Raw genomic sequence first — 25338 nt, 5'->3', positions numbered from 1 at the left:
AGCACCTTGAAACGCACCTGGAAAACCACAGGTAGCCAGTGCAGCTCGCGCAGGAGAGGTGTTACGTGGGAGTACCTCGTACTCCCCATCACAGCCCGCGCGGCTGCATTCTGAACTAACTGCAGTCTCCGGGCGCGTCCCAAGGGCAGCTCCATGTAGAGAGCGTTGCAGTAATCCAGGCGGGACGTCACCAGCGCATGAGTGACCGTGCGTAGGGCATCCCGGTCCAGTAGGGGGCACAATTGGCGCACCAGGCGAACCTGGTGCAACGCCCCCCTTGCCACGGCTGCCACATGGTCATCCATTGACAGCCGGGCATCAAGGAGGACGCCCAAATTGCGCGCCCGTTCCACAGGGGGCAATTGTTCGCCCCCTATGGCCAGCGATGGGATCAGCTGGCTGAACCGAGGTGCCGGTAGCCACAGCCACTCAGTCTTGGAGGGGTTGAGTTTAAGTCTGTTGTCCCCCATCCAGACCCCGACGGCCTCCAAACACCGGGACATCACTTCGACAGCCTCGTTGGGGTGGTTTGGAGTTGAAATATACAGCTGAGTATCATCAGCGTAGAGGTGATACTCAACCCCAAAACCACGGATGATCTCACCCAGCGGCTTCACATATGTGTTGAACAGGAGAGGCGAGAGGACCGACCCCTGTGGCACCCCACAAGTGAGTGGCCTCGGGGTCGACCTCTGTCCCCCTGTCAACACACATTGCCTCCGGTCGGAGAGGTAGGAGCCGAACCACCGCAAAACGGTACCTCCGACTCCCATCCCCTCCAACCGGCGCAATAGGATACCATGGTCGATGGTATCAAAAGCCGCCGAGAGGTCTAATAGGACCAGGATAGAGGAACAACCTCTATCTCTGGCCCTCCAGAGATCATCGACCAACGCGACCAAGGCTGTCTCTGTGCTGTGCCCAGGTCGGAAGCCGGACTGGCGTGAGTCTAGATACTCGGATTCGTCAAGGTGTGGTGGAAACTGCTGGGCCACCACATTCTCAACAACCTTCGCTAGAAACGGAAGGTTGGAGACTGGACGATAGTTAGCTAGCTACATTGGGTCGAGCGAAGGCCTCTTAAGTAAGGGCCTCACCACCGCCTCTTTCAAGGCGGTTGATAAGGATCCCTCACCCAATGAGGCATTCGCCAGGCCCAGAAGCCAGCCTCGTGTCACCTCCCAAGATGCCAGTACCAACCAGGAGGGACACGGGTCCATTAAACATGTGGTGGGTCGCAGCCGTCCACGCAACCTATCTAAATCCTCGGGGGCAACAGAATCAAACTCCTCCCAGGATGGTCTCACAAGACTCGCTGTTGGCGGCCCGTCTGGTCCACCTAGTGGGGCCCATCCGGATCTGAGCGACTTTGTCCTGCAGATATTCCCCAAATTCCTCTGCTCTGCCCTGTAAGGGTGCCCCCTGCGTCCTCTGTGATAAGATTTTTGCGGGGGGGGGGGGAAGCTCCTTGGCCTCCGTCTCTTTTTCTCCCTCCTCGCTTCTTGGGGCTCCACCAATGGGGGAGCAAGGCCCGCCCAGCGCCAGGCTTTGGGCTAACACAGAGGTCTGCAAAGTTGGCTGTTTTAAGACTGGTGGACTTCAATTCTCAGAATTCTGGGAGTTGAAGTCCACCAGTCTTAAGAGCCAATTTTGCAGATCCCTGGAGAGCCCGGTCACATGACATGACATCATGCTTTGTGACCACATTTCTGACTAATAAAAATTCCAGTCCCACCCACGTTGTAATGTTAAATCATTTGGAGCAAATTAAAATCACTACTTTATAAACAAAAGGAAGGTGTTTTTTTCCCTCTTATTTGTTATGGTAGAGCCATTTTAACAATCTATTTAATTTGCAAGTAGTATGGAGTTTAGAAATTTTTTAGAATTAAAATCTTAACTACAATATAAGTACTTTAAAGTCATCCACACAGTTCACTTATTGAAACTTATTGAAACTAAAAACAGTGTACCATCCTATGTATTTTCGGTTTTAAAAATGTGGCTCTCAAAATAAATTTCAATTGTGGTTTTGGCGAGATTTGGCTCAGTTGAAAAAAAAGGTTGCCCACCACTGGTCTAGTGGTTAAGCACCAGGCTAGAAACCAAAAGACTGATTTGCAAAAACAATGAGGGTAGGCTAATAAGTAAATAAAGCTAAGATCACTTTACATGACCATTAATTCTATATTACCTAAAATAAAGTTTGGTTATGCTTTATAAATTTAAAATGGGTTAACCTTTGAAGAGCAAATATAAACATAGCATTTTACATTTAATGTTTATTTCCAACACCATTAAAATCAAGAGAACTCAACTACTAGCATTAATTACAAGGTCTTATAAGTTTAATCATGTTTTGTTAATATACAGATATTGTAATATGACAAATATTTGAAAAGAATTTTACTATATTTAACTTTAACAAGTTAAATTTAAGTAGTTTTACACAAACATTGATTAAAATATACTTAATTAACAAAATATTAATACTTAGCTTGGATTGACATATGTTCAATGTTAAAGCATGTGTCTTTTCAATATATACCTACCAAGATTTTGGAAGTATAAGCAGAATTAACAGAGATGCCTGTTACAAGATATGATAAGGTTTTATCAGGAAGAGCTTGTACTTCAGGAATTTTTTTATAATGCTTTTCACTGATATATGCTTGGACCACTGTCATTCTGTTCATTGTCAGGGTTCCTGTTTTATCTGAGCAAATGGCTGTTGCATTTCCCATGGTTTCACAAGCATCCAGATGTCTGACCAAATTGTTATCTTTCATCATTTTCTGTTTCAAAAAAGGACAAAATCGTGTCTGAACAGCATTAAGGCATTCTTAAAAAGTATTTGTTACTATATTTTCCCAAATTGAATTTCTTATATGAACACAAATGTGGAGGTTTTCCAGCAGATACTAGGCAAAATAAAGGAGTAGACTGCATATTTGTAACATTTGGAAAGAATCTGGCAGGCTCCCAGTCTTTTAGTTTTCCAGAAGCCACTGGGATAGAGTGATGGGAGTCTAAAGTTAGTTATGGGGGCACCATCCTAGGAGATGACTGGGACACCACCAGGGTTATTTTAAAGCTTTTTTAAAAAATAGATTGTAATTTTATTATTAAGGTGAGCTGACAAGATTTGTGCTCTAAGATAAATGGCCATACATATCTTTTATAAAAAAAATAAACAGGTAAAATTTATATTTAATTCTAGATTGTAAGAGTGCCAGCCATTAGATCAGATGAGTAATACAGACTGCTTCAGCTTGTTGCTCTCCTTCATGCCCACCTCCGTCATGGAGCTGCCATCTGTTCATGTAATGCACTGTGTTCTGATATTTGGCTGCATCCTTTGGCTTTGATAGCACTTTCTGCAACTTATCATTCCTTTGTCTCGTTGCTCATTCTTAAGAGGAAATTTTTCCATCAAATTCCACTTAGGTGTTTTATCTCTGAAGCCCTCATCACATTCTATTACTAGATAGGCACATAAGACTTTGAAATGGACTTACATGCACTAGGGGTTAAGCAAGGCAAAAAGCCATATGATGGGGGAACTCTCAAAGTCATTTCTGAACATTTTTCTTTGAAGTGTAGCATACTGTACTGTTCCATCTTTAGTTCTGTTCCCTCTGAAAGAGCCAGTTCCCCATCTGGGAGTTCTCTTATACTTGTACAGCAACAGATGGAGGCTGTGACCAGGAAAGTATTTGCTAAATTTTGGCTGAAGTGTCAGCTATGACCATTCTTGCAGCAGGCAGTACTACTAATGGTTATTTATGCTCTTCTCACTTGGATTACTAGAATCCAGTCTACATGTGGCTGCCCTAGACATCACTATGTTAATATCGTTTGTAACTATAACTATGTTTAAAGTTAATATAAACTATAGTTGCCTGGCCTGCCTGCTAACTATCTTTACTGGAGGACCTGCATTATCTATCAATTCAAGAAGCTTGCTATTACGTATAACGTTCTAAACAGCTTTGATTTTAAATATTTTGACACCAGTTACACCATGTAGAATCTACCCAATATATACTGCTATGAAAGCTATGTTGCAAATTGAGTCCATTCAGGAGTTGAATACAATGTTTACTTAGAAATAACATTTCTCTGAGATAGTCTTTACCGAATGAAATCCTCTTGTTGTTCCTTCCACCTGCACCCTACTAAGGTGGATACATCCTTCCTGTTAATATTCAGGAAGGCAGTTCAAATGCTGCTTTTTTGCAGAGTTTTCAGGGAATGAATTTCATTACATTAAATTTCATTTCATTACATTGCAAACATTATTTAGCAAATTTTATGAGAAAGTTTGTGGTAGTTTTTTCACATATTACATTCTGATCTGTTGCTTTTGGTAATAATTGACTACTATTTTGTTTTGCTTGTGGTACTGCCCAAGTTGTAAGCCATTTGTAGTCTTTCATTCAAATGGCATAGAAAATTTGAAAATGAATGAAATAAGCTATTAAATAGCCACTTCAAACAAATATCGCTGAAGTAGTTCCTTGGGAGAAAATTCCTATACTTAATTATTGCATATTAAAACACTACATACCAAATCACATTCTTTGCTCATACCTTTACAGAGTAAGCCAGCGAGATAGTTACTGCAAGTGGAAGACCCTCTGGAACAGCCACAACCAAAACAGTAACACCAATGATAAAGAATTTCACAAAATACTGAATATATATTGGTGTACATTCTGCAAGCCAAGGACGTTTCTGGATCCAGAAGGTATCAATTACAAAATATAATACAAGAATGATGACTGTGACAGCAGACATCAGCAACCCTTTCATGAAGAAAAGAGACCTAGTTAATTATTTGTCACATAAATAACAGTCTCAAATAGCATTCAGAGACTTAGTTTGTAAGTCTCACCAATTCATAGAATTGGAAGGTACCTTAATGGCAATCTAGTATAACCACTTAATGCCAAATTTAGTAAAGTATCTCTGACAGATTACCATTTATACTCTGTTTAAAGATTCAGTGAAGAACTCACCTTTTCATGTGGATACTTGTTCTACTTCCTCATAAACTTGTACAGGAAATTTCTCCTGACATATAACCTGCACCAATTCTTTGTAGTTTTAACCCATCAAATATGGTTCTGGCTTTACGAACAATAGAGAATAAGTCTATTTCCTCTTCTAGGTGACAACCATTCCGATATTTGAAAACTGCTGTCATATGTCCTTTTCAGTCATCTCTTCTGTAGTCTAAATGTAGCCAGTTTCTTTAATAATTATGTGCAGGTTTCACCACTGGTAGCTTTCTTTGAATTTCCCTCAGTTTATCATTGCCTTTTTAAAATTATAGTGCCAGAACTAGATAAAATATTTCAAGTGGTATCTGACAAAGTGAAGCAATAACTGCATGTGATTAGGATTTTATGGTCCTATAAACTGAATTCCAAGATAACATTTTCTTTTCAATAGCTATATCTCATTGCTGGTTCATTTTTAACTTGTTATCACTAAGGATATTTAGCCCAGACCTTTTTCACATAGACTATTGTCAAGCCTTACCTATCCTCTACCTGTGCCTTAGTAATGTAAAATTGTGAAGATATTAAAACAATCTCTTGGAAGTCTAGACTTTTATGAACAATGGCACATATGATTTCAGAGTGCCAAAATCTATAGTACAAAAAGATCTTAATCACATATATACTAATGAGTCCTGAACTGGTAATGACTGATCCAGAAATATGTTTTGGAATTTTAGGTCTTACCTCAATGAGAATGTCAAAATATTATGTTGCAGTTAAGAAAAAGGAAAATTCTGTGTTGCTCATTAGAAAAAACACTGAAAATAAAACTCTTCTGTTATATAACATTTATTCAAATTTAGTGTATATTTTAAAGCTGAAACTAAAAGCAGAAAAGGTAAGTAAAATGATGAAAGGATTAGAGTAACTCCCATAGGTTACAACATTTGAGATTGTTTTATTTAGAGAAGAGGACAGTAAGTCAGTAAGTACATGGTACATAATTAATATTATTGATACTGCCATCAAAAGTATTGATAGACAGGACTATTTATGGCTCTAAACTACTGCTTAGAAAATTATGGAATGTAAACATTGTCAATGGCTACTAATTCTGCCACCTCTAGAATAAACAAAGGTAAAAAGCTTTCGAATAGCTACTGTTTTGGAACAATATGCTTTCCATGAACATTGTTTTGAGTATCAAAAGTAAGAAAAGGATATGTTTTAAAAATATTTTGATTAATTCATCATGGTTTCTAAATGTTCTATGATGCCCTAAAACAATTCTTATTAAAAATTAGCAGAATGGCTATTATGGTACCTATGAGGAGTATTGATGGTGATGGCAAATTCAATACATTGTAATGAGAATCATTAAGACAACATTGGATTTCCAGGGTTCAGCTTGTGAAGACTGTAAATTAAACCTAAACAAAGGTGTTAACTTTAGCTGATGTTCAACTACACCAACACCAGCACCAATTGAAATGTCAGCAAACACTAAATAACGTTAGTTTGACAAGCCCAAGTAATCTATTTTAACTAGTCTGTTGTATTCTCTGTATCACAATAATGCCAATCCATGGTTTCATTCTCTGCAGAAACATAACAATTAAAGAGTCATACCTGCTTTGCCAATCTGAACTGCTAGCTTTGTGAGTTTTCCCTGTAGAACTGATTTCTCTTTCTTAGGCATATTATTTCTTTTTTTGTCATCTCCATCTATACCATCTTCGCTCTTCAAAGGTTGCATTTCCATGGCTGCACCATCTTGAGCTTTTGCTAAATTCATAAAAACACAATTGAATGAAAATTTTATTATGGCTCAGGAGCAGATCATAAATTTCAAAACAACCAAATACAGCATTGGAATATAGCAAAATCTCATTAACTGAGTGAATAATCTGCTTCTGTTGTTGGGTCTGAAATCTGAATGTAGCAAAATCTTATGGCTTGGGCACGGAAATGATCAGGTGTATAGGTAATTTCAGGGTAACTATCTTTTAGGAAGAATTCTAAACACCATTGGCCAGAATGGCCTGACAGTTCACATATTTATGATTGGATCAGGTGGGAATGTAAAAATACAATTAAATAAGCTCCAGAAAATCTAGAGTACATATAAAAGATATGAGATTAATTTTGTAAAGTTTTAAGGGGAGCTACTTTAACACTTACTGAGAGAAATAAGCTTCAATCTTCAATCAATCAAAATATATGTTTAAATTTCAAGAGTTTCCAGTAGGCATATGTATAACATTTCATTTCAAATCATATTAAGCACAAAATATCATGAATTTTGAGTTTAAAAACAAGCTATCTGTATATCTTGGAAATATTTTGAACTTAAAACAGAATGATTCCAACTCCAAACAGCTCTGCCTAAAATTACAAATACAAATACTCAGTGCAATCCATTTTGCACTGAATAATACTGTCTCAATGTTACTATATGTTTCACAAAGTTTTATCTGCACAACACTAAAAAAATAAAATGTTCTGTTCATCATTATTAAATAGTATGTTAACCAACGAGTTAGGCAGCTTATTTTTTATCACACTTAAAATATTGTTCTACTAGTTCTGTTCACTCACACTGTAATTTTAATACTATCATAATATCATATTGTAATTTTAAGATTATCATAAATCACATCTTTGATATTTAAAATTAAGATGCAGTGAACATTTTGCATAGAAGTTGTTTTTAGGAAAAATTTAATACAGTAATACTTTCATTAGAAACAAACTGGAATACCCTGAAAAAGTGTGCAAGCTTTTGAGTTCTACAGAATTCATTCAAAATGCTACTTTACCCTTTTTTAAAAACCTAATGAAGAATTCTGGAGAAATTGAAAGCTTAGCCTTAGACACATTTTTGTGGCATTCTGATTATTTCTAATAAAGTTGCTGTTCTAACATATATTTGAATTTTTTAAATATAAGTCATATTGTTACCTTTGTTACGATTTTCAATAGCACCATCTTGTTTTTTACCTAAAACCAAAAAGAGTTAACATTTTCAGAAATTGGTAAATACTTTATATAATTTATTTTTTTGTGACTGAGATATGTATTCCTATTAATTTGCTAAAAACCATTTTCTTTCAGAATAACTGGCAACAATCTAATGTGAATCATTTTTTGGACCATATAATGATTTTCAGGAATAATGAACAATGCTGTATGTATAGAAGGCAATACTAAACAAAATGTTTAATTCTGTTTAAAATAAATATAGATTTAAACTAATGTAGTAAACCTACTAAAATATTCAGGGGCAGAATTTCTGAAGAAGTGATAAGAAAATTCAGTGGAGGGCAATTAGAGTCATTCTTAAACTTACAAGATTTCAGATATATTGCTAAAATATATTGATCAGACCCCAATTACAAGGTATTGTAGCTATTCATTTTGGGTTGTAAAACAGGAAATGCCGATTGTTTAATTGTAATGCCATAATTTCCCTGCTTCTCCAGCTGATTAAGCCAATCAAGCTTAATAAAACAGTAAGCAATTTTCATTTTGTCCTTGCTTCAATTTTGTCCTTGTTCTTTTCTTGTAGCCTTCTCATAATCTCATGTTATTCCAAAGGGTTGTTCTATAACTTTGATCATTGTCCATTACTACTGCGTAAGTAGTATCACTGTATGATCACAGTGAATATGAATACAATATGCTAAAGTATGGTTCAGGATTTATTTTTTAGACTTTTTAAATAATTATTCTGTCATGTTTATCATTATCTGACTTGTCTCACTGAACACATCTTACTTTAGTGATATTGCAAAGAACACTAGAGTGAAACTTGATTCTACAGGCTGACAAATTGAAAGCTAATTTAGAATATTAGTTTGAAATAATTCAGATACTTAAAAGATTCTAATTTTGTTTTTAAATTTATTTTGAATGGCTGAAGAGTATCAGTGAATTATAAAATTATATTACTCAAAATGAACATAAAGGATAAATGAACAACTATCTGTAATTATCTCTAAAATAAATTTACAGGATTTAAAAAGTGCCTACTTTTCTTGTCTTTTTTCTCTTTTTCCTTTTTTTCTTCTTCATCTTCCCCTCCAGCACCAAGTAAAGTAAAGATAATTCCAGTTTGTGAGTTTACCCCTACACCAGTGACTACCATTCTTCCAGAACCTTCCATAACATGTGTACCTAGGATGAAAAAAACATGTGTGAATTAAGGATAAGCAATGTGAATTTTGTAGCTTTATCAAAATGTTAATGCTTATTTATCTGGTAATCTAAAGAGTTCAAGTAGCTCACATAGAGTTATCTTTCATTATATCTGCCAATAAACCTGTGAGGTAGGTTGGTTGAGAGAAAGTCACAACGCAAAATTGCTAGTAAAACTGAAAAGCAAGATAATAATATACAAAACTATGATCAACAAAAACAGCACTAAAATAAAAAGATATACTTATTTTATCAAAGATGAAGACACAAAAGGGAGTCAAATGCTCTTCTGGCTTTGAACTATTTCTATTATAATTTCAGCATACTAATTGATTGGTTAGACATATCTATCACATTATTCTCCTTCATGGTAAGCATGTAATGCAAAGTGCAGAAAAAAATGAATAATAGCAAAGTAAAGGCAGAAAATAAGACAGAAGGAACTTACATTTTATTTAGATCAATACCTTTCACTACTACTTTTTATATATTTAAATCCCTCTAGACAATGATTATTGGATGTTTTAAGTATGAATATATAGGAATGGAAGAGAGAGAGAGAGAGATTACCATGAATTTTAACTTCAATCAATCAACAAGCAAGCCATTAGCCTATCATTTGTGGTGGAAAACTTTTCTAATCAGTCCTCACATGTCTCCTGTATCAATAAATAAAGATGTAATCTTGACTGATCTTATCTTCATTGTTTTGGATTACATTTTGAAGCTTCAGGGGAAGGAATTATGTCTCATAGATACAAAGAACAACTTTCTCCGAGTCCTGACTCATTTGGAACTTATAGGAAGGAAGTTGTACTCTGAAAAATGTTTAAATAAAGGCATTCAGGGATCTTATGACATATTTTTTGTTTTATAGTACAATTGGTACAATTCCAGTTTATAAAAGGAATTAGATATTAGAAGATATTTTAGAAATGTATTTATGATTTATTTATATGATTTATATATAGCCACCTATCTCACACAAGTGATTCTAGGCAGCTTACAAAATTAAAGCAAACCAATCCCACATCCACACTGACACCCAAATAATTCCATACACCATCAAAATAGTAGAGCACATTTACCCTCACCCCAAATGCATGGGAAACAGCTAGGTCTTCAATATCTTGCAAAAGTCTACAACGTTAGAACTATCCATATTCCAGAGGGTTGGGGTAGGGGGCTTATTTCAGAGGGTAGGTGGTGCCACTGAGAAAGCATGACTCTGGGGTCCAAAAGATGACACTGTTTTACAGCAGGGATCCGGAACAATAGGAGTAAAACAAGAGGAGAAAGGCAGTCCTGGGAATAATCTGGCTCTATGGCACAGAGGATTTTTTAGATTATAAACAGCATCTTTTTAGATTATAAACAGCATCTTGAATTGCAGCCAGAAGCTTATTGTAAGCCTGAACATCTTATAGAACAGTGGTGGTACATGAGTGTAACGAGAAATGCTAAAAACTGTCAGTACTGCAGCAGGCGGGACCAGCTGCAGCTTTCAAAAGTTCTTCAAGGGAAGCCCTATGTACACTGCATTATAGGTATTCAAACCTAAGATGACTAAGGAACAAGTTACCATGAGTAAGGTGAGAATCCGAGAAACCGAATTTGTATCTGATAGCTTCTTTAGATGCAGAAAAACGCTATATTTTTAGTTATTTTTTTATAGCAGTGGCATATAAACCTTAATGAGTGAAGGAACATACGTTTGCCTATAACATTATATTATATTTATTATACTATATTTTGCTATATTTATGTTATGCTATGCTATGCTGTGCTAAGATATGTTGAAATTTCCTAAGGATAATCTGTATCTTTTCTTTTATAAAGTTTAGAATTAGAACTATTATGTGTCTTCAGATGATATTTTCTTATTTCTGTTAAACTTCCAATCTCTTTACCTCAATTTGTAAATACTCTAAAGTAACGTGTTAAATCTTGGAATAAGTCTAATATATTTCTGCTTACATTACAGATAATGGCAATTTGTGAATTATTGGTATTTGCCTGTTCTCCAAAGTAATATCTTAGAACAGTGGGTCTCAACCTTCCTAATGCCACAACGCTTTAATACAGTTCCTCATGTTGTGGTGACCCCCAACCATAAAATTATTTTATGTTTTCCATATTTTTTCAAAAATATGTGTTTTCCAGTGGTCTTAGGCGACCCCTGTGAAAGGGTCGTTTGACCCCCAAAGGGGTCCCGACCCACAGGTTGAGAACCACTGTCTTAGAACATGTAGTCCTCGACTTATGTCCATAATTGGGATTGGAATTTCCACTGCTAAGCAATGCAGTCCTTAAGTGAGTTGTGCCTAATTTTACAACCTTTTTTTACAGTGGTTCTTAAGCAAACTCTGCTTCCCCCATTGGCTTTACTTATTGGTAAAGGGGACTTTACAATCCCCTGGGAAGATTATAAATAGTGATCACATGAACCCCGGAGAATGCTGGGTACTGGGTACATCATGTGATAATTGGGATGTTGAACAGTTGTGTGATAACCAGTCGTAGGTCACTTTTCAGCACCATTGTAACTTTGAATGAGTGTTAAACAAATGGTTAAATCAAAGACTACCTGTATTCCCTTGAACAATTGTTAATCTATTTAAATGTTAAATTACATTGAACATTCCTATGAGTCTATGGGGGAAAATAAACATGGTCAAAATCATTTTATTTCTTCTACACTGATTTACACGAATTTATATATTAGTTCCTTTAGATTTTTTATATCAAGAGAGAAATTATTCAGGATATTTTATGGGATAGTCCAGCGATGGCGAACCTTTTTTGGCTCATGTGCCATAAGTGGGGGGAGCGTAGGGAGGTTGTGTCCAGGCGTGCCGCACCCATAATGCAATGCACGACCCCTCAGTGCGCACGCGCGCACTACAGGCTCGACCCCCCCATTTTTGCATGCTTTTTTTGCCCTCCCCAGGCTCCAGAGGCTTTATAGGAGCCTGGGGAGGACGAAAACAGCCTCCCCCGCCCCCCGGAAAGCCCTCCAGAGGCTTCAGGGATCTTCAGGAGGCTTCCCTGAAGCCTCCGAAGCAGTCAAAATGACCCTCCGAGCAAACTGGTTTGCTCGGAGGGTCGTTTTAAGCACTCCGAAGGCTTCAGGGACCTTCAGGAGGCTTCCCTGAAACCTCCAGAGCAGTCAAAACGACCCTCCGAGCAAACAGGAAGTGCGTTCCTGAATTTCCGATTTGCCCATAGAGCCGGTTTTTTGTGCTCATGAGGCTTCAGGGAAGCTCATGAAGCCTCCGGAGGGCCTCCAGGAGGAGTGGGGGATTCTCTTTTCACCCTCCCTAGGCTCCTATAAAGCCTCTGGAGCCTGGGGAGGGTGAAAAATGGCTTTAAAAAAGAGTGAACTCAGCTGGCTAGCGCGCACATGCGTGCTGGCCACCTAACAGGGCAGCGCCTCGCGTGGCCTGACAAATGGCTCGCGTGCCATAGGTTCGCCATCACTGGGATAGTCATATTTTTTTTGCTTAATGTACGCTTTAACACAAAGAATGGGGTTTTTATGTAAATTTAACCTCCAAAATTTTCAGTTCTACTAAGTGGCTTATATTTTCATTAGATTTATAAATAAAATAATCCTGAGTATAAACTTTTATAGGAACAACTTATAGGGATACTTATTCTGGACCGGGATGCCTTACGCACGGTCACTCATGCACTGGTGATGTCTCGCCTCGACTACTGCAATGCTCTCTACATGGGGCTTCCCTTGGGACGCGCCCGAAGACTGCAGCTAGTCCAGAACGCAGCCGCGCGGGCTGTCATGGGGAGTACTAGGTACTCCCACGTAACACCACTCCTGCGCGAGCTGCACTGGCTGCCTGTGGTTTTTCGGGTGCGTTTCAAGGTTTTGATCACCATCTTTAAAGCGCTCCATGGCACAGGACCTAGCTACCTGCGGGATCGCATCTCTCCACACACATCCCTGCGGCCAATTCGCTCTCACAGGGAGGGACTTCTCCTAGTGCCGTCCACTAGGCAATGCCAACGGGCGGCGCCAAGGAGTAGGGCCTTCTCTGTGATGGGCCCAACCCTCTGGAATGACCTCCCCCCCGACATTAGAACCACCACAGACTTCCGCTCCTTCCGACAAAAATTGAAGACACACCTGTTCCGATTGGCTGGCCTGGCATAATCATAACTGCTACCTCCTGGCAAACATATTTCTTTACTGGTTATTTTAGGGGAATTGTTTTTTAACTTTAATTTTATGGGATATTTGTTGGGGTTTTAAACTATTTACTCAGCTGTACAGTTCTTTAAACCTTTTTTATCCTCCTTCGTATCTATTTATCTATTTAATAATTTAATTGTTTAATTTTTATAGTTATTTATATGATGTATTTCTGATATGGACTGTACACCGCCCCGAGTCCCTTTCGGGAGAGGGGGCGGTCTATAAGCGCTCAGTAAATAAATAAATAAATAAATAAATAAATAAATAAATAAATAAATAAATAAATAAGGGAGTGAGAATATATTTATGACAGGTCATGATTCTTACATTATGAAAAAAAGTCATTCCATACACATCTTATTTGTATTGTGAAAGAAATCTAAGTATTGAATCATAATACTAAATGAAATGTAAATCAAGAAATAAATTATTTTTGTATCAAATTTTGAGAACCGAACCATTCTACTGCATTTTTTGAAATATTAACTATATATCACTCTTTACTTTGAAAATTTATTTCATTACTGAAGTATTAAACAATTAAGTATGGCAGATTGGCCAGAAAAATAACATACTGAGGGCCACAGCATCAATAATTTGCAATAGTGATCTATTCTAATATACTAGTATTCTAAAAATTATTTAATCTCATGGGAAAAGAAGATACTACAATTACATATGCTTAATTAAACTAATCACATTAAAGGATGCTTGTATGTCTGAAATCCTAACTGTTGTTAGGACCTATCATTTTGGTCCTGATGAAGTTAAAAAAGTAATACATAATATATAAGAGTACTAGTTCTTACCATACTGTCACCTAGGAAGACAATGTGTCACATAACCTAGTTCTAGAAGTAGGAAACTTTGCTCAGCTTCCATAGTATCTCATGCTTAGATCCTAGCTATCATTTGATCACTCACCTGAGAGCATCATAAGATCTCGATCCAACACTTTCTTAACAAGATCAGATTCTCCAGTGAGCGAGCTTTCATCAATTTTGAGGTCATTGCCTTGTATAAGTACACCATCAGCTGGTAAAAGGTCACCTAAAACAGAAGCCAAAGCTATATTTAACAAACAAATGATAAGTTACAGAGATGACAATAAAATACATGGGTATATTTACCATATTTTACTTGTGCAATGTCACCAACAACTATGTCAGCTACAGGTATCTGGATGACTTGGCCACCCCTGATGACAGTAAACTTCTGTTCTTGTTCAATACGGCTTTGCAATCCCCTAAACTGCTTCTCTTTACTCCAGTCATTAAAAGCTGTCACTAATACCACACAAACGACAGACAGGAGAATTGCAGCTCCTTCAATCCATCCTGTTTCACCTTCTTCTTCTTCTTCTCCAAGTGATGCTGTTCCACATACTGCAGAAAGTAAACAAATAATCCAAATTTCATATTCAGTTTTTATATTGATCTGGTTTATTCCAAAATTGCAATGATTTAATCCATACAATAATTACTTCATTATATAGAGTTTGTTCTAATAACAATAACACATCTGCTTATTCAGTATTTAAATTTAATTACCTCAGGCGATTTCATATTATTTACACTTTATCAGGTAGTACAAGCATTTTAAGCCACTGTGGTATTACAACCATTGTAAGGCTTTTTAAAGTGGGCATTTGCCCTGTTCTCCCATGTCTTAAAATATGTTTCTATTTCCATAGATTTTCAGAATGTCCTGCTTGTTTAATCTCAATGATTTTTTATTGTTTTAGTTTATTTATTTAAGAAATTTTATATGGCCACCCACTCAACTCTCAGTGAATTTGGGTGGCTTATGAAAATAAAAACCCAATATACAAACAATAAAAGCAACCCCATAATACTTTATTTTATTAACTCATTAATTCTATTTTGGTCTAACTAAAGCACTTTAGCTTGGGTGTAGGACTGTCCTCCTTGTACCCTTTTCCGCCCCTTGTTCGCTCCCAGGGTTTCTCCCCCAGTCATTCACCTCTACCATTTCGCCTCTGCTGTTAGGACCTTAGCTGTTCACCCTAGGCCAGTGATGGCGAACCTTTTTTGGCTCGCGTGCCAAAAGCGGGAGAACCGTAGGGGGGTCATGTGCGGGCGTGCCACACCCATAATGCTATGCGTATGACCCCAGCATGCATGCCCGCACGACCAGCGCTCCCCCCATTTTTGCTGTGCTTTTTTCACCCTCCCCAGGCTCCCCAGGCTTTATAGGAGCCTGGGGAGGGCGAAAACAGCCTCCCCTGCCCCCCCCTCAGAGGCTTCAGGAGCTTCCCTGAAGCCTCCGGAGCGCAAAAAAATGGCCGTACGAGCAAACGGGAAGTTCAGGAATGGACTTCCGCTTTGCTCGTAGGGTCATTTTTTTGCCCTCCAAAGCGTTCAGGAGCCTTTAACACTCTGGAGGGCTAAAACCCTGTTCCCTTGGCATTAAAGTAAACTTCAAAGCTATGTATGTGCAAGCTCTCATAAAAATAAATGTACAAATAAATAAAACTAACCAATCAATATGTTTCATGATATCCTTTTTTTCCTTCTATTTCTAATTGATGTACCTCAAATCCAGGTTACAGCACTACACTTTGCTAGAGTGACGTGTCTGTTTCAAAAGGTTTTATGTGTGTATGCAGACACACCTACACTGCAGAAAGCTGGGAGCAACTCCCCAAGCAATTGTATGAGCCTTGCAAAGTAATTGATAGGAAAGTACTTAATTTGTCCTCACAAGTTGCAGAATACCTGTTCTTAAATAGATTAAAACCCACATAATCAGATAATTTTAAACTGACTACTCATAGATACCCTGACTTTAATCTAATTCTTGGATTAAACAATTTCTCATAAACAAACACACATAGCTGGATATTACTCAATTTATTTACTCAAAAGATATATCCTATCCATTTTTCAATGCTAGTAATCATTTGGCCAAGCTCTCATAAGGATAATAAACCCCAATTCTTTAGTTGGAAAGGCTCCAGAAAGGGTACAGAACAATAAAGTAAGCTTATTATAAAAGGTGAACTAGCAGTATTAAAAAGGGCATGGCAAGCATCTCCACCAGAGATGATAACCCTTCTTGGGTACCGTATATAGTCTTTTTTCAGTACAATTACAATGAAAGAAAGAAAGTTGTTTCTTTAGTGATTCAATAAGTTTTAGAGGTCTTTATTCTTTATTAATTGTGAGGACCAGTAGATACTGAATTAAAACCCGAAGAGCTACAAGCTACATTCAAAATTCTATGAACAAATTTCTGCTAATGCAAAAGGCTTTTCTCTTCATTACTCTTTAGAATTCTCCTGCTTCAGAAATTTGAAGAATAAGCAGGTTTTGGGGTGTACGACACATTGCAATGAAAGGAAAAACACAGTTTACCATCTGATACCATCAACTGATAGAAAGAAAAAACTGATTCAAAAAAGAACAAGTAGAGCCAGTCACATTGTCATAAAATACTAGTTAAGCTATATGGTTTATGTCAATCAGGACAAACATAGATTCTAATTTAAGACCAAGGATGGGGGAAGTGAAGTTGGAGCTTAATCCTCTCTTGGCCTGGGACCAGACCTTGCAATCACTGAGAAATATTAACAATGCTTCTTCCTCTTAACTTCTAAGGAATAAATGCAAACAAAACAACAACAACAAAAAAGAAAAGAAAAAGGAAACAATGAAAGTGAAAGGAAACAATGTCTTGTTTCCTGGCTAGTTAGCAAAATTTTACCCAATTACATTTTAAATTACATGTTAAAGGCTACCCTTGGGCTGGCAGAAAGAACTCATTATTTGTTCAGTGTTTTACAAATGGAATCTATTAATATTATAACACATATGCTACCTATTAAAAGTAGCCTTCCCAATCTACAGTACTTAGTTCTAGATCAGGGTGTCAAACTCACGGCCTGCAGGCCAGATGTGTCACACACTGGCCACGCCCACCCCTGGTTTAGTGAAGGGGAAAAAACTCGTGATGACGCAAGTTTGACACCCTGTTCTAGATGTTGGCTGACTTTAATCAGTACTAGCAGCCAGCAAGGCCAAGGGCTTTATTGGATAGGGATGGCAAGTATACTCAAAGCAGAGATGTGCTATACCTGTCAGCTAATTCCTAAAAGGAGTCAACTTTTTCACAGACATGCATGGTAGCTATATGGTTTCTTATAAACAAGAGCTTGATTTACGGAGGATGCTCATTATTGCCTAGTTCATATTTCCTTCACATAAACATACATTTTCCTAAGTCCATTCAGGACTAAGAGAAACCAATGGAGAAACCAATGAAAAGGAAATGCTCCTCAAAGGTATCTTATTCAATTATATTTGAAGGTATACAGAATGTAGAAGGCTGATATATAAATACGTCTGCCAGAAACCATTGGAAGGCAAGCAATGCTTTAGAAATGAATACACTAGTTTTTCCCCAATCATGATCCTTTTGAACAGAGACTTTTGCTCCCAATAAAATAGTACTGCTTAGAAAAATGTTATATTTGGTAGTCGTGCAAATAATATTAATATACCTTGTCAAATTTTGAATTAAGAGGAAACTGAAATTGCTTTGTAGCAGCCTTCATGGACTATCTTTCATAAGAGCTCCTAGAAGAAGCATTTGTTCATTTTATAATTCATGATAAAAAAAGTAAGTGCCACTGAATTGAGTACAGTCCCTGGTGGTTATATGAACATTCAAACATCAGAATTAATATAACACTTGCATCTCATATAGGTAAAAATAATTTTGAAAAGAACTGTATGTAGAAGCATAGTAGGAGATTCAGATTTAAAGAAAGAATATATAAAGCTATGTAACTCAATCAAAATGGGTTGATATAGTCATATACAGTTTTGTTGTCTTTTGTTGAAACTGTAACTACCCTGGAAGACAGTGTGGTAACTGAAGTAGTTCTTAAAGTAGTGATATTGTAAAACAGCATGCTGGCAGTTCAGTGATTTGGGATTAAGTACACACTACTTTCTCTTTTCTATACAGAGTTGTTATAAAAACTGAAACATGTTCCACTAGCCTGATAACTTCCTGATCCTATTCTGAATAAAGAATATGTATATCCCCAACACTGAAATATTTAAAGGAGGCTTTGTTCCTAGGCTACTTTAAAAGTAAGCCAACAATTAAGGAATAGGTTTCCAATAGATTTCCATATTTCAGAATGTCTATGCAGATTCTCAGTCATCCAGGTCACGATTGTCCCAAAGATGCTTTTTAAAAGAGGCAAAGAAAATCCAGTTGCCTCTTGAAAAAGCACCTTTGGGACAGTATTTCAGAAGTCATCTCAGTAAACATGTCAGAGAAAGAATTCTGCAGAAAAACACATTCTCGCCTTACTACCTAAAGCCAAAATCGGACAGATTTTGAAACAATATGCAATTTTTGTCTTGGACCATTTCAGATAGTGTGTTGATTTTAAGATTATGATTTTATCTGATAATTCTGATATTTTGTAGCACCATATTTAGTTATTACAATTAATAATAGTACGGTAAATAAACATTTATACTATATGAGTTTAGAAAAATACCTGTTCTGAAATCAGAACATGCTTTAGATATCTTGCATCATTTAACATATTTCAATATAGATGAAGGGCATTTTTAAAAAGAAATTCATCTAATAAAATGATAACCCAGGAATATTAATCTGCACTGGTGTTTGCTACATAAGTGAATGTTGACCTGGATTAAAGAGTAAACATGGGGTGTATGTTAAATGTGTCTGCTTTTGCATTTACATCGTCAGGAATGAGAGTTAACAAGGAGAGAACCTTGTCCTGCATCCATCGGGTTTCCTACTTCTTTCATTAATACCTCTATTTAGACACTCATATTTACCTGTCCTCGGGAGCAGTAAGGAATGGAGTACATGAATCCAGGCCTGCTCCTGAACTCTCTCCAGTGAAAAATACAGCATCTGAAGAGATCCTATACTTGAGGAAATTAGATTATAGTAAAGCTCAGAATGCCAGTCCAAACATAGATTAACTGAGCTCTTTTGATTGTCTACACTATGTAACCCTGGGGAAATTAAGTTGAGAACACAGAGTGAAGTTGCTCTAATTATCCTTGTTTTCTAGATTTAAAAACAGAAGAAAAAGGAAGAGCGATACTAAAGATTATATAAACCTACTGTCATTCCATCAGACATTCAAGATATGTGCAAATATGATGAATATTAAAATCTATATCTTGATTAAATGAAGAAATGCCTAGAATTTAATGTGAATATACTTTAACCTGTCAAGTTCTCACAATTCTAAGAACACAAAAGCCATTTTGGATTTATAACAGAATTCTAACACATTCATTCTGGTATACGTCATGATAAACAAGAATAAAGAAAACCTATTTGATTACTTACATGCTTCGTTTCCTCCTGGAGGTTGGTAAAAAGAAAGGCCCAGTGATATTATGGCTGCAATTTCTAAAATTATTAACGTAACATCCTGTAGTGCTTCCCATACTAACTGAAGAAATGTTTTTGGCTTTTTAGGAGGTATAAAATTCTTCCCAAATACAGCTGCTCTCCTCTCTATATCTGCTGGATTTCCACTTAAGCCTAAAGAGTAAAAAGAGAAAATGGTTTTAGAATAGTTTATTGTCACCTCCTAACAAAAATGAAACATTTTCATATTGGATTTATTAAAATGTTAAATACTACAAATCTGTTATTTTGTATTTATTTATTATCATGCTATTTATTCCCATGTTTTCAAGAAAAATAGCCACTATGGTAATATGAGAACACTTTAGAATTGCTTTTCTAAAATAGTAGCAGCAACTGGCTACAAATCACTGAATACATGTATTGTTTTATTGATTTTAATCATATATATATATATGTGTGTGTGTGTGTGTGTGTGTGTATACATACATACATACATACATACATACATACATATATATATATATATATATAGTTTTACATGTATCAGGCATACTTTTTTCCTTTTACACACATAAGTATTGGATGTGTAGCTTTCCACAAGCATAAATGAATAACAGTAACAAATTAGTTTTCCTTATTTCCCACGTTTCAGGAAAGGGAAATTCCCACATACTGGGAAGATTTTACTTCAGAAAATTGCAATGATTTCTGGAAATTTCATGTATCATTTTTTCAATGCTAATTGAAACTATAACTATTGTTTGTTTTTAAAAGAAGTAAAATATATATTGTGTGTGCTTAAGGCAGATTTTTACTGTTTCTGGAAAAAAAATTCAAAAGGGAAAATTCAGACTTTTCTAACATTGCACTCCCCCCCTTTGCCCCAAAATAATTATAGCACAGAATATATGTGTGTTCTCAACAGAGAACAAAAGCTGTTGTCGAAATCTGTGCTAAAAAAGCTGTGCAGTCAGAAGTAGTTTGTCCACCATTTTAAGTACTAATCATATTTGTTTATATAACTGTATATTACAAAGACACTTGGATATTGCAAATATCCGATAAAAAAATAAAAAAAACATATTCCAGAATTGTATTGCTGTTTTATTTTCCCTGTCAGTATTAAGGAATCATTCAATTTTACCTATATTAATATTGGGGGGGGGGGGGATTTCACAATTTTGCCTAAGACACTAAACACAACAGAAACAATGACAGTAGAAGTGATTCCTACAGCTACTGCCAAATTACAATTCCCAGTTACATGCCCGATATTGGCTGGGAATTCTCAGCACTGTAGTCCAAACCCATTTGGCAACTCAAACCTTGACTATGTAACAGAATTAAAACCCAATTTACGTAACACCATAAGAACACTTCAGTTAATGACTTCAGTTAATGACTGCCTCACTTGGAAGTCAACATGTAAACACCTGTACTCAGCTCAATAAAATCTGTAGGAGAATCCTAATGTACAAATTGGCCAATAGTTATTAAAAATAAGTGTTTCTCTTTTAAACATGTGTTGAAAGAACATTGTACAGTCATTACAAATCTCATAAATTATGAATGGCTCAGATAAATAGAGACCAAGTGTGTTTCTTTCTAATTAGGCAGCAAATAAATGTGAATAGCTATGAGTTGTGGTCCAAAAAATGTTCACCAATGGTTGCTGGAAACTTCATATACATAAACAGCCCTTAATAAATCTTTAAATCATGAACCTTTTGGTTTCCATAGGCTGAATGTAGAGGTATTGTCTTGAGCCACATGTAAACTATATAATATGTATATGTATTTACATATGTATATGTATATAAATCACAAAATGTTAAGAGTTTATGATCTTGTGGAACCACTTTACTAGCTGATGAGGACCACATGCGGCCTATGGGCCATATGTTGGACACACCTGTTTTAGATAGAAGACTGTATGTTTTAGTATAACCCCTTTTTAAAAATATACACTATGCCCAATTATTAGGCAAGTTGTATTTTGGAGGATTAATTTATTATTGAACGACTACAGTGCTCTCAGTCAATCCAAAATGTTAATAAAACTCAAACCTGAATATTTAAGAAAGTAAAAGAGAGGTTTTGGCTTTCTTAGGAGATTAAGTGTGTGCATAATTAGTGGACAACCATTAGTGTGCACAATTATTATGCAACTAAATGAAAAACAAAAATTTGCCCATCTCACTTGTTTATTTGCATCTGTTAAAGTGAGTATAATAAATGAACAACTTAAAATGTATAAATGAACATTTCTGACATTTCACAAAAAATAATAATCAGTGACCAATATAGCCATCTTTTTTTTCAGTAACAGTTCCATTCATGGAGTCTATCAGTTTCTTGATCTGGTGATGATCACCTTTTTTTCATCAACAACCACAGCCTCCCAGATACTGTTGAGAGAGGTGTGCTGTTTTCCTTCACTGTAAATCTCCCATTTAAGAAAGGCCCACAAGTTCTTAATAAGCTTTAGGTCAGGTGAGGAAGACGGCCATGTCATTATTCTTTCACCTTTAAGGCCTTTACTTTAAGCCACACAGTGGAGTACTTTGATACATATGATGGAGCATTGTCCTGCATAAAAATCATGGTCTTCTTGAAAGATGCAGACTTTTTCCTGTACCGCTGCTTTAAAAAAGTGTCTTCTAAAAACTGGCAGTAGGTTTGGAAGTTGATTTTGAGTCCATCTTCAACCCGAAAAGGTCCAACTAGCTCATCTTTAATAATACCAGCCCGTACCAGTACCCCACCTCCACCTTGCTGGTGTCTGAGTTGAAGTGGAACTCTGTTCTTGTTACTGATCCAGCCACAGGCCCATCCATCTGGTCCGTTAAGAGTCACTCTCTTCTCATTAGTCCATAAAACCTTTGAAAACTCTGTCTTCAGTTTTTCTTGGCCCAGTCTTGCAGTTTCAACTTATGTGTTTTGTTCAGTAGTGGTCAAGTTTCAACCTTCCTTACCTTGGCCATGTCTCTGAGCACTGAACACCTTCATTTCTGGACACTCCATGTAGGTTGCAGTTCCAGAATATGACAGTACTGGAGGATAATGGGTTCCTGCTAACTTCACGTTTGATTCTTCTCAAATTTTTGGCAATTAATGTGCATCTTTTTTTCTCAACACATTTCTTGTGACCCTGTTGACTATTTGCAATAAAATGTTTGATGGTTCTGTGATCACGCCCCAATATCTTAGCAATTTCAAGAGTGCTGCATCCCTCTGAAGGACTTTTTACAATTTTTGACGTTTCAGAGTCAGTTAAATCTCTCTTTTTTGGCCCATTTTGCCTGAGGAAAAGAAGCTGTCTAATAATTATGCACACCTTGATATATGTACACCTTGATATAGGGCAGTGACGGCGAACGTTTTTCTGCTTGGGTGCCAAAAGAGCGTGTGCATGCCCACACACATAATGCAATGCCCTCTCCCCCATGCATGTGCACATAACCTCCTGCACTCCCCCCTCCCTGTGCATGTGTGCAGGCCTCACTGAAGCCTCCGGACTTCTGGTAGGCTCATTGGGTCGTTTTTCGCCTCCCCTGGCTTTAGGAAAGACTCCGGAGCCTGTGGATGGCAAAAGACAGGCCCAATGGGCCTACCGGGAGTTCAGAAATGAACTTCTGGCTAGGCCGTTGGGCCATTTTTCACCCTCCCCAGGCTTCAGGAAAGCCTCTGGAGCCTGTGGATGGCGAAAAATGGGCCCAATGGGCCTACCCAAAGTTTGGAAATGAACATCCGGTAGGCTGTTTTTTATTCTCCCTAGGCTTCAGTAAAGCTTCCTGAAGCTTGTAGATGGCGAAAAACAGGCCCAATGGGCCTACTGAAAGTTCATTTGAAACTTCCAGTAGGCCCGTTGAGCCCGTTTTTCGCCATCCACAGGCTCGAGAGGCTTTCCTGAAGCCTGAGGAGGGCAAAAATGGCTTCTCCTGCCCTCTGGAAGGCTGAAAATCAGATGGCCAGTGCACACATGTGCGCTGGAGCTGACCTAGGACAATGGCTCACGCCCCCTCAGATATGGTTCCATGTGGCACATGTGCCATAGGTTTGCAATCATGGATATAGGGTGTTGCTCTCCTTAGGCCACACCCTCCCTCATTACACAAATACACATCACCTTATATGTTTATATCCACTAAGCATTCGAGTTTATATAGCTAGGATGTGGAAAATATGCATAAAAATGATGATATGGTCAAAATACTCACTTGCCTAACAATTGTGCACACAGGAAAAATAGCATTCTAATTCCTCTGCTCCCCCACCCCCAAAAAACAGAGTAATATACTTAAATACATCACAATACAGGTACTCCTGCACCATTTGTTTAGCAATTGTTCAAAGTTATGATGGTGCTGAAAACAGTGAGTTTTGACAAGTCCTCATACTTGTCTGTCAGTGTCTCACCATCACATAATCATAATTTAAGTACTTGGCAACTGACATGAATTTACAATAGTTGCAGTGTCCCCGGTTCACGTGATCACAATTGGTAACCTTCCTGAACAGCTTCAAACAAAAAAAAGTTAATGGGGGAAACTGGATTCACTTAGTGATGATGGTGATTGACTCAATGACTATGATGATTCACTAAATGACTGTCAAAAAGGTCATAAAATTAGGCATAGTTGTGGTCATGTGAGGACTCAAGAAATGCATAATTTGGCAATGGAAGTTTCCAACCAATTGTGGTTGTAATTTATCTGTAACAAGTTTAAGCAGCCTGTGAGTTTTACTAGTAAGTAACCAAATCAGAAAGACACATACTGCAATGGGCCTGACATATAAAAATGCATAATTTTAGGAGAAAACATTTTGAAAAAAATGCATGAATAATTTGCATAGAATGCTTCACTTTGTTCCCTAACTGAAGTCTCTGAAAAAAGTTATACATAAAATAACAGGTTTATCTATTTTTATTTCAAAAGCTCAAGAAACTATTAAAAAATAAAAATGTTATATTTTGGGGGGGAAATACCATATATTTATTGGCCTGATAAATGTGTGTTCTGTATGTTGCTTCTTAAATTGTTTTTTGGAAGCTTATAACACTGGGAAACAAACCTTAAATCAAATTTGTTTTAACTATTTATTTCAATCCTAATATAGGGGGATGTTAAAAATATTTTTTCAAGTTTTTTAAACCAACTTTTTAAAAGTTAAAGATATAAAGCACAAACGAAGCAGAAAAAAACTACTGTAGATTTTTAAAAATTTACTAATGCTTTTTCCCATCCGATTTGAGGTAGACAAATAAATAAATAAATAAATATTTCAAATGTTACAGGAGTTATTAAAAAAGGATAATTTCTTCATTTGTGGTGATCATGTGATAAAGCTATAGCCTTTTGGCATAATATTTGAGTTGATAAATAACATCAACAAAGAATTAAATGCTTCCCAGAGCTGAGCTTACTACATTTATTTACAGGATCAAATCTCAAGCTTAAAAATAAAGAACATATTATTTATTTAATTTTAATAGCCAAAATAATTACATAACAC

The 25338-nt window shown here is 36.8% G+C and overlaps 1 protein-coding gene across 8 annotated transcripts in view; it reads right to left on the bottom strand.

Moving 5' to 3' along the window:
• ATP2B1 (ATPase plasma membrane Ca2+ transporting 1) overlaps positions 1-25338 on the bottom strand; it is a 99167-nt gene that overhangs the window by 28918 nt on the left and 44911 nt on the right. For all 8 annotated transcript variants that reach the window (XM_081956670.1, XM_081956674.1, XM_081956667.1 and 5 more), the window contains 8 exons: positions 19795-19992; positions 14550-14804; positions 14344-14469; positions 9042-9185; positions 7971-8009; positions 6639-6794; positions 4594-4808; positions 2553-2795 (listed from right to left, as the gene is read on the bottom strand). In XM_081956670.1, the coding sequence (XP_081812796.1) occupies positions 2553-2795; positions 4594-4808; positions 6639-6794; positions 7971-8009; positions 9042-9185; positions 14344-14469; positions 14550-14804; positions 19795-19992 (1376 nt within the window). The remainder of the gene's footprint in view (positions 1-2552; positions 2796-4593; positions 4809-6638; positions 6795-7970; positions 8010-9041; positions 9186-14343; positions 14470-14549; positions 14805-19794; positions 19993-25338) is intronic.

The sequence above is a fragment of the Natrix helvetica genome (assembly GCF_964273705.1).
Source record: "Natrix helvetica genome assembly, chromosome: 6".
NCBI classification, from domain to species: Eukaryota; Metazoa; Chordata; class Lepidosauria; order Squamata; family Natricidae; genus Natrix; species Natrix helvetica.
This window is presented reverse-complemented; position numbering and strand designations above follow the sequence as displayed.